Here is a 10599-nt window from a genome sequence, read left to right on the forward strand (position 1 = left end):
GTATTATGATGTTTTGGCGGGAATTTGATAATGCATGCAGCAATAAAACAAGAGTTAATTAAATTTTTTTGAAGTGTATATTGACACAAACTTACTTGTTATTGTCGTATTCTTCTCTAGCATCATCCTTTTTGATGAGACTGCATTGTTTTGTAATAGTCTCGTATATTCTCTTGTATATAAAATCGCGTTTAAAACGCTCCATCTTTTTGACAAATTGACATTCATTGTTGTCGAATGAAATTGAGTGAACATTAAAGTCCTTTTTTTCAGTAGATATGCTTCTTTTTATATTGTAAGTTCTGTATGACACGCGGTCTAATAAGAGACCTTGACTTGGTGAAAGATGAATGAAAAGTTTATTTGGGAGAAAACTAAGCTTAATTGCATTTTTGGGAGCTGTACCCCTAAAAACTTCAATGGCCAACGCAATCATTTTCCTTATTTGATGAAGCATAAATGACTGTCCTCTTATGATCACTCTTATTGTATTTATTTTATTAACGCATTCATTGTCAGAAATGTCAATAAATTCTGCTTTAATATCATCAATATGTCTCCACGAATTCGAATCGTAATAACTCGATTTTGATGTGAAGTTATGAAAGCTGTGTGTTCCCGTGTACTCATCTAGTATACTTTGAAATTCTTTTAATTTATTGTTGTCAATTTTGTGTTTTAGTAAGTTATTTAGAAAACTATCTCTCCCTTGAGTGTTAGCAAAATTAACCAGTTTTTTGTCGTTACCAAAACCATAATTATTTTGTCTGTTTAATTGGTGAAATTCGAATATTTTTATATTTTCACTCTTATCCTCAACGTTGTTACTAGTACCATTACTCTCCTCTCTTTTTCTTCTCTTATTATTGTTAACCTCAATTAATTCCTGTTTATATCTTAACTCGCATACATTTTCCAACTCTTTTTTAAGCTCTAAGTCAGTCAACTCTACCGGATACAATAAATACTCTGGCATTATATACTCATACTGTCTTCTAGAACAATCCGTACGAGCATCAAAGTTTTTCGTGACCCTTATTATTTTAAATACATTTATTCTACTATCAAGTAATTCATTCATTTTTTCAACTATGTAGTTCAATATTATTAATTCGTTTATGAATTCCTCACTTGGTGATGTATTACTTTCAACATTGTCACTTTTCAAACTATCATTTATAAAAGGCAATAAAGGATTGTTCTTTATTTTTCTGGTCTTATTACCATTTCCACTTAAATTATCTTCGTTTACTCCGAAATTAGGATTTTCACGATCCCCAATATTCACATCAATATCTGTTTTTTTATTTAATATGTTTCTCTCCATCAAAAGGTTGTCCACCAACTCCCTTGTGCGTTCATCCTTATTTTTTTTGTCAATAATAGACGATAATTCGTTGTTTATCCTTATCTTTGCTCTAAAAGAAACCACTTGGCAAACAGAATGTACTCCTTTATCTGTCCTTCCAACCCTAGACCACCTTATTTTCTTCAGAAAGTTGTCTTCTGTCACGTTTCTCTCTCCTATTTTCGATCTTCTACTCTTACATTTGTTTATATCCTCATTTACATAAAATATATTTAGTTTTTCGAAGCAACTTTCTATTTCTCCCTCTATCGTTTCTATTTCATCCACCTTCTTGTTATTCCTCATCTGAATCTGCATTCCATGGTATCCTGTGCCATCATAACCAAAAATCATACAATATGTTCTCAGTGGTATATCTTCCATTTCAATTTTAATGTATAAATTATGCAGAGTCCAGCTGGAAGTAAAGACAAAATTCCCAAGTATAGGGAAATGACCTTGTCTATAACTGCTCTGTTTTCCGCAATTATAAACCTTAACCTAAACTAGCTAAAATCTACTTTTTTTCAATGTCATTCGCCACATATATACCGGTACCTTTTTCCATCTATTTATCATCACATCTACAACTTCATAACTACACATAAAAGAAAAACTAGCCTTAAAAAATTGCCGCCCTTGGATTAATCTTTAAGCAGGCAAGTCAAATAGAAAAGAACGTTATGAAAATTAAAATATTATATAAACGTCTATTTTATCAAGAAATTAAAAGTAACTATAATCAGGTGCCTAAATCATTTTAATTTGTTCACTTTTGTCTAGCCCATTATCCAATATCATTTTCCCATTTTGCTTTTTTCCTCCATGCCATAATGTGTGGTTAATTAAATAATAAACAGCTCTATTTTCCCACTTCTTGTCCCTAAATGTCGTCGTCGTCGTCGTCAAAACTTTGACCCAATGAACTGCCGCTTCTAGAGCTTACCGACAACCTCTTAACTACCTTGGCCATTTTATTAACATACTCTGTCAAACTCATTATTTGAGCTTTTCTTGCCTTGTTCTTTCTCTCGAGTTTTTCAATTCTTGATTCCAAATCTGATAATTTTGAACCAACCGAATTTAAGTCTAATGGCTGCATACCTTGCCCCAATCCCACAGGTGATCCTGCTGCTCCTGCCACCATACCAGCTGCTCCGACTACTCCAACGACTCCAAAATTATTCATATTCAGCAAAGTGGCTCTCGGTTGAGTCTTCCTCAGTTTTTTAAGTTTCTTCTTTTCTTCTTTCACCTTTTTCTTTGCCTCTTTTTCTGTCATACCTGCACTTACATATTGATTTTTTAATGTCTCCGCGTCGATTTTATCCTGCTTTTTCTGTTTCTTCTTTTCCTCCTTTGTTAAAGGAGTTGTTTGAATTGCTTCCATTGCAGTCGACATACTCCCATCTATTCCTTCTATGACTCTTGTTGTTGTTTGACTATTCATAGTAAACAAGGTGGCTCTCGGTTGAGTCTTCCTCAGTTTTTTAAGTTGCTTCTTACCTTCTTTCACCTTTTTCTTTGCCTCTTTTTCTGTCATACCTGCACTTACATATTGATTTTTTAATGTCTCCTCGTCGATTTTATCCTGCTTTTTCTGTTTCTTCTTCTCCTCCTTTGTTAAGGGAGTTGTCTGCATTGTTCCCATTCCTCCAACTTCCTGACTATCTGGTATTCCGTCCCCATCTGAATCAGCCGTGTTTTGAGCCCCAGCATAACTCATTACTGAACTCTCTCCACTTGGCACTAATGGACCTGCAGCAACATTTGTAGCTGAACCAATACCTGATGCAACTGTTCCAATTGCTGCAAAACCTCCAGATGATTGGAATAATCCCATTAGCGTTGCATCTCTGTTTCCTGACGTTCTCATTCTACTTAATTCTTTTTTCAAATCTTTAAGCTTTTGTTTGACAGCTTTAGAATCAATTCCTTGTTTTTTAGCCTCTTTCTTGATTTTCTTTTCATCTTCTTTGTCCTGCTTTTTTTGACTTTTCTCTAATTTTTTTAATTCTTTCTTTGAACTTTTGTCTTTTCCTGAATTTTTCTTCTTCTTAAATAATTCAAGAAAAGACACGTTTAAGTCGGTATATAATGCACTGTCATCGGAATTATAGTTATATTCATGTATTCCCGTGAACTTATTCTTTTTTATGTGATTATTAAGTGTATATTTTCCTGTTGACTCTTTTTTCACACTTAAAAAAACACTAACACCACGTTCCCTTAGAATGTACTCCCTAAATAATAATGCAAACCAAAACAGTGCTATTAATGGTAAGATATTTCCTGACTGTTTTCCGAGGTTAAAAGTTTTCATATTTCGTCTTTATTCAAGATAATATCTGGTAAACATACGTTACTTTAAAGTACTTTGTTTTGGTTAATTTAGAATAAAAATCAATACTGTGAAATCGTATCAAAAATCTTCAATTACAGCTTACAATATTGGATTCAGTAACTTAACGAACAAGTGTACCTTTATGAATAGGTTGTCCAATACTATTTACTATTTAGGCCGATTTTCTCTATCTCTCAATTGTCAGAAATTCAACCTTTACTAATCTTAAATATCAACAGGCTCAAACAATTAAAATATTTAATTCAAGAATCAAAATTACACTATCACTTCAAATTCATTATACTATTGCTACTTTTAATAAAAAAGCTACCTCAAAAAAAAAGCATTTTATTCCCACTTAATATAAGCAGGTGCATGCATACACTGTGTGACATTTTGCTTCCTATTTATATTACAAATTGATGCTTATTAAACTAGACTTATTCTTAGTCCCATAAATAAATGCCACTCTTTTTGGCATTCAAATACTCCTAAAATCACTAAATCTTTCTTCAATATCTTTATCTAACTCTGAATTAAAAATTAACTTTGATTCGAGTAGCAAACATATTTCATAAACTACAGGAAAAAAGCACCGCCAATTATGTCTGTAATTTGTAACAAGTGAAAAAAAAAATATATTCAAACAGTGAGTCTACATATAGGGGGGGAGGGGGGGAACAAGCAAACTTCTCACTCCATGTTAATTAAACCGTTCAAATGAAGTGAACTGCTCCATATTATAGGTTTTTAGTCCACATGCTAAGGGCAAACTTTGGGAGTGCACTAATTGTGTCTTTATTTTTGTTTGTTAATACACTATTATGTTTTTTGAGCTCAACTTAGAGTGAAAACTCAAATAGCCGTTGGCTCTGGTTCATAATGTCAGACTTTAAGTTGAGTTTTACCCAAATAAGTTAATCCATGTGTGCATGTCATATCCTAATGTTAATTATAAAAGGGCACATTTATAGTTTTTATTCTGTGTGTACATTTAGGGGTTGTGAATTTTTTTCATATTATGTCACTTAAATTACTAACTGTTTGCTTAATAATAGATGTCACAAACATTCCTTTATTGCTCACTATTTAATTAAAAAAACTAGAAAATATATACAAAAAAGGGTTGATTTAAGTTGAATAGACATACAAGAGTTATTTATTTTAGTACTTGTGCCATTGGCAATTTTTCTCGTTTTTTGCATTACATAAATACATTGTTTAATATTCATTAAAATTTAACATAATTGAAAATTTAATTGTATTAAAATCAAAAATACTATTAACAAAATATGTCAAAAAAGAATGTAAGTTTTGTGCCAACTTAAATAAACAAACATAACTTATACTTTTGTAAATCATTTCTACATTGTTTATCTTACCAATAAAGATTGAGTCTTGTGCCAAAATACTTGATTGCGAGGGAAAAAATGAATATGATAGTAAACTCACACATAGAATACTAATATTAGCAGGCCACTATGTGACGTAAGTTTAATAATATACTGTATTTGCATTTTCAAATTTATACTTAAAAAACATCCTAAAGGGAGGAAAGTGTCAGGACGTACATCGAATCACTCGAAAAAAAGACTCTTTCACTACAAGTAAGTTTTAAAACTTAAATTCTAGTATTTTATTTGACTTAAATTTCTATTAAAAAAAGGAACTTAAAGATTACGTTAAAAAAAACAACAGCTTAAACCCTCCCTCTGAAGATGAAATCAGAAATTTATTTAAACTATTAGATGTTAGTAAGTCGGGAGAAATCGACTTAGACCTATTAAAGTACGGACTAACTACAGTAGGAAGCAACAAATTCAATTCAACTGAAACTGAAGAATTCTTTAAGGCTCTGGACATTAATGCGTCAGAAACCAAGTCAGTAAAAATTGAAAAATTAGTAGAAGGTCTCAGCAAAATGCTGTCTATATTCAAGTAATATCTTAACCTTTTTATACCTGTATTTTATATAAGTTCATGTACATAAAGACTGTAATCTCGGCGGTTTCCCGCCTGCATGTAATTATATTTTTTCTTTGTATTTAAGGATAAATAATAGTCTAATAGAGTAAAAAAAGTAAACCAGGAGTTGACTTTTTTCTTTTTGAGCAGCTTAACGATACATATATTTCACACAAAAGGAAGAAGAGAATGTTCTTATAACAGCAAATAACGAAGAGTAATAAGAACAGTTTATAGACTTCCGATAGCAAACAAGGTTTGCCTACAGGCTAAACCTAAAGCTTTACTTATTTAAAACTTTACTACTTTCTTTGTTCTATTATAAAAAGCACAAGCCGTATACTTCTAGTAGGAAAATTTTCTTCGACACTTTTTTCGCTAATATAAGTGAACCCACCCTCAATAGTAATTTATGAGTAAATCATTTAACAATATTGCACTATAACACTTTTCCCCTAAATAAATTATTTAAAAAGGCGATATTACGATTTAAGGTTAAACTTTTCTTTTATAGGAATTAAAACCATCAATACTGCTATTTATATTCATATTTTAAGTAATATTTGGTTATAAAGGGTGATATATAAAAAAGGTGAAAACACAAAAATATTGATAGTAAGCATGAACTTCATTTCGTTAATTTTTCCTCCTAGACCGTGGTCTAAATTAATATCAAAAACGAATGGCAGATCTTTGGATATATTTAGATACTGTTGCTGTTGTACAAGGAGTACACAAATTGCACTAAATCGCGTTATTTCCTTTTGGAGCGTATCACTATTACTATTTAGTACAATATTACTTTTTGTTTGCCTCTCGTCATCATCAACCTCAAACCCATTTACCCTCTTAAGAGCTTTATTTCCAACCATAGTTGATTCAATCACAAATGACATTGGTAAACTATTAATGTTATTATACACAACTTCCGTACTGGGAATTATTACTGGTTTTGTTGGCGTAATTACGGCATCGACATACAGCGTAATCTTTCTGAAGATATGCATGGTTTGTAACTATATAAATATTATAAAAGACTTTATATTCTTCATCACCATTATTGTATTGCTGAAAAAATGGAGCATTGCGTTTATTCAAGCTGTTGTATTTTTCGTAGTTCTGTTCTCACTCTCTATATTGATTGGTGTATTCTGTTCTTTTGTTGCTGAAAATCTTCTTTTCTTTCTTGAGAATGAAAATGACGACGCCTCAACAAATGTATCAACAGAAACAACTTCAATTACGTCAACAGGGAGCAAAAATACCAAAAACGAGGACAACAAAGACATTGAATCTGCCACTCACAAAGATGACGAATATAAAGCTCTTATATCCTAATTAAATGACTATGATAGTTTTGCTTTTGTTTAAAACGCTAATTATCTTTTCTTATATAGTTTTTTGTCTATCTAAAACCCAACCTTTTTCATGTACCTGTCCGTTCCCATTACGTATCTTCTGCCATTTGGACAAACATTCAGACAGTTAATTAATGTTATAGTTTCATCTATTCTTTTATTTGAGGGTACAGAACAAGCTCCTCCGTTTTTAGGTGGTTTGAATTGTCTATATACGGCTATATCATAATTATTGCTCTTTGAACAATTTAAACATTCACTTGAATCCTTTGGTATTAAATCAACGTAACACGGATACGGTATTAGGAGCTTTGTTTGCAAATTACAAACCAGTTCTTCTGGCTCCTTAAGGGAATTAGAGCCACGCGCATATAATTTAAACTGCTCACTATTTACACTACCATCTGATAATACCAGTCCTTGGGCCGTTTCTATATACAACGGCATAAACAACCAATTTGGTTTCTCAAGCCTTTTATCCTTGCTGTATATTGACTTTGTGGCTTTAACTGTGCTTTCTAGCGTTATTGTTGCCTCGTTGTAATAGTTGTTGTTGTTCTTCGTTATACTACATTTTTTTATGGATCCAAATGATGCTGCTGTAACCTGACAACTATCGCTTTTGCTAACATTGTTGCTCCCACCACCTCCGCTATTACCAGTGCCAAAGCTAAACAAGGATTTATTCATTGCTTTCCTAATAGTTTCAATGAAACCATTATCGCTTACTGAAATTGCTGTTTTTATACTATCGATCATGGTATTACTGCTGTTGTTAGTGTTAAAGTCCGTTGCATTTTTTATTATTTCATGATCTTCGTCCTTTATAAATGTGAATCCATCTGGCAACTTCAACTTGATTTCGTCTGCTTCTTGGAACAAATGGAAAAAAATCCATATATTAGTCAACTTATTTAACTCAGAATCTTCTAAATAAACCATACAATCCAAACACGGACTTGTGTTGCAGGGTTTGTACTCCAAAATAGGTTTTTTATGGCTTACACATGGATATTCAAACTTATCAGGATACAATTTTTCGCCCACCCATCTGGGTATGCCATTGGCCACCTGCACTATGCTCGTTATATTGCCAAAACCACCACAGGGGAACGGACAATAACCCCATGGATACTCAGATGCAATTGTCCTTAAATTCTCTCTCTCCACTCTGCAGCCAAGCTCTTTTTCGCAGTCTTCCTTCATCAGGTATGAACATTCTGAATACCTAACAACCATGCCAAGTGATTCATTCCAACCCATTTTTTTTTTATCATCCCACGGATACATTTTTTCACAATCAGGACCGTTTCCTGAATTCATTAGCAATATTCTCCTATACTCTATTCTTTTTCCGTTATTCTTTGAAGCACCACAACTTACTGTACACGGTACAAGTTCTTCCCAAGGTCCTAACTGACAGCCCACATTGCAAGGTTTGGTCCCACATTCTCTTTTTTGATAGACTCCTCCACACAAATTTTCGTCCTCTCCTGATAGAAGCGTTCTCCTCCATATTTCAACACCTCCATTACACGTGGAGCTGCATCCAGTTTCCCTTCTCCAAGGCCCCCATTGACATTCAGTCTTCGTTATTAAACGGGTGTTTTCGTAAACCTTAGTTATATAGTGCCCTGATGAGAAACGTATTTTTGACAACCACCAATAATTCTTCGGGTCATTCCGCACCTTATTTGTTTCAACAGGTGTTCTTAATTTTAACAAAAATTTATAGGTTCCTGGAGCTGAAAACGACTTGTCTTTGCTGCTTTGTATTACAAAATAAATTGAGTTGTTTGCCGAGACCGTTGTGCACTTTATCCCAAATTCCTTTCTTCTCAACAAACCGTGTTCGTACTCTCTCAAGTGTTCCATACACTCACATAGTTTTTCAGTTCTAGGGAGTGAATACAAGGGGGGTGTAGATATTATCAAGTAATCTATTTGGTGACCCTCAAACGTCGAAAAAGGCAGTCTTAATGTAACAATCACTTCTATATCTGAATCTATTAGTCTGTTCTTCTCTTCAACGTGAAATATCACTGTTTTGTTCATTTCAAAATCATCGTGATATTTCCTTCCTTTTATTATGTTCTTTATCAGTGACTCCCTCTGATTTACCACTATTGGATTTAGATCATCGTTTGTGCTTTTCTCGTTTGCCAAAGTGCCGTTTTCGCCCCCTCTTTCCAAGAAACCATCGTCAAAGCCGTCATTGTCGTCACCAAAATCCAAACTTTTGCTCATAGGCCCATTCTCCGGTCTGTATCTCAGCAAACTTCCATTACTGTATTCCTGTATAGCCGAGCCTTCGGCCTCGCATCCCATTTGTACTCCCAACGTCACGAAAAAAAGCGACAACGCTTGCAGTCCTCTCATTGTCTATTTGTGGTCAAGAACATACAACTTAACCCCACTTTCTCATCATATTAATGCAATCCTGTTCCTTGTGCTTATTTACCTCTTCTGGTAGTACTGTCACGCCAAAAACGAAGCTTTATATTCAAGCCAACAATTACGTATTTACCAAATAACATCTAATATGTGGGAATTCATAACGCCTTCCCCGATGCCAATCTAACTATTTTTATGTTCCCATGTATTTCACCACCAACCGTCTTATGTCGATTTCTACCATTACATGTACATTTTGGTTACACACGGTGGCGCCTTTTCTCCGCATGCAACATTTAGTCGCCATTATAATTGCTGCCACTAATGGTGTAGAGTTCAGAGCACCTCGTAGATTTGTTTCGGTGTGCTCAAAGTCTTTCTAGGCCGACTCGGTTTGCGGCTCCTGCGGAAGCGACTCGCCCTAGAGTTGCTGCAGTCATCAGTCGCCCCGTCAGTCATGTAGTTTCCAGCGCCTTGGTTGAATCGGGGGTCTTGCCCGGGAGGAAGCGGAATTCGCAGCGAACCTATCGACCATCTGTGCGCTGGTTTCCTTTCCGTAGCTCATCGCCTTCCCTCCGTCGAAGTCCAACCCCAGGCCCCGGCCTCCGGGTAGCCGGAAACGAAACGAGAAACGGTTAGCAAACCCGAAACGCGCACTCCTCCGGAGTCGAACCGAAACGGAGTAGTCGGCCGTCCACGAAGCAAAGCACCAGAATTCGCGGAATGCACGCATTAAAAGCTCCCTGAACGCGAATGCAAAAACGCCACTCAAGCAAGCATGCGAATTCGCCCGCCTGGGCTACCCAAGAAGAGAGCGGCCCACGCGAGAGTCAAAGACAGTGGCCGCCCGCGCAGGACAGAGCAGACACCCTAAAAGCCCGACATACTCGCTTGGTGACACGAGCGAAAAGGCCAGTCCGAGGCCTGAAAAAAGGAGGAAAGGACTTCTCGCTGCACTCTCCATCCACACCCGCCTTCTGTCTATCTGTTCGTTTCCGCTGGACTGCTTTAAACCCGACAAGACGAAGGCCAAGTGCTCGCGGATTTCTGCGCAAGGCGGGAAAGCTCGGTGACTCAGCAGAAGGGAGTCCGGCCCCACAGGAGGAAAAAGCGATCGCGCCCCGCCAACAACGGTCATATGCCGATTTGAGCGTAAACCTCGACCGGAGCCAGAACAAATAGACGATCGT

At 35.4% G+C, this 10599-nt stretch overlaps 5 protein-coding genes across 5 annotated transcripts; 2 read left to right on the forward strand and 3 right to left on the reverse strand.

The window, feature by feature from the left end:
• Positions 1-91: 91 nt before the first annotated feature.
• On the reverse strand, positions 92-1732 carry FG386_001921 (uncharacterized protein; the record flags this gene model as incomplete). Its single annotated transcript, XM_067341314.1, has 1 exon — positions 92-1732. One exon carries the CDS (start codon positions 1730-1732, stop codon positions 92-94), a length of 1641 nt encoding a protein of 546 aa, XP_067195557.1.
• A 499-nt stretch (positions 1733-2231) lies between these two features.
• Positions 2232-3671, reverse strand: FG386_001922 (uncharacterized protein; the record flags this gene model as incomplete). The annotated part of the gene is made up of 1 exon (XM_067341315.1): positions 2232-3671. One exon carries the CDS (start codon positions 3669-3671, stop codon positions 2232-2234), a length of 1440 nt encoding a protein of 479 aa, XP_067195558.1.
• Positions 3672-4984: 1313 nt separating this feature from the next.
• FG386_001923 (uncharacterized protein) lies at positions 4985-5634 on the forward strand (the record flags this gene model as incomplete). Its single annotated transcript, XM_067341316.1, has 4 exons — positions 4985-4999; positions 5083-5180; positions 5242-5299; positions 5359-5634. 4 exons carry the CDS (start codon positions 4985-4987, stop codon positions 5632-5634), a joined length of 447 nt encoding a protein of 148 aa, XP_067195559.1.
• A 644-nt stretch (positions 5635-6278) lies between these two features.
• FG386_001924 (uncharacterized protein) lies at positions 6279-6995 on the forward strand (the record flags this gene model as incomplete). Its single annotated transcript, XM_067341317.1, has 1 exon — positions 6279-6995. The coding sequence occupies one exon, from the start codon at positions 6279-6281 to the stop codon at positions 6993-6995; it is 717 nt and encodes a 238-aa protein (XP_067195560.1).
• Positions 6996-7066: 71 nt separating this feature from the next.
• On the reverse strand, positions 7067-9343 carry FG386_001925 (CpTSP12; the record flags this gene model as incomplete). The annotated part of the gene is made up of 1 exon (XM_067341318.1): positions 7067-9343. One exon carries the CDS (start codon positions 9341-9343, stop codon positions 7067-7069), a length of 2277 nt encoding a protein of 758 aa, XP_067195561.1.
• Between the last annotated feature and the right edge of the window lie 1256 nt (positions 9344-10599).

Source organism: Cryptosporidium ryanae (genome assembly GCF_009792415.1).
Source record: "Cryptosporidium ryanae isolate 45019 chromosome Unknown contig_29, whole genome shotgun sequence".
In the NCBI taxonomy this organism is placed as follows: Eukaryota; Apicomplexa; class Conoidasida; order Eucoccidiorida; family Cryptosporidiidae; genus Cryptosporidium; species Cryptosporidium ryanae.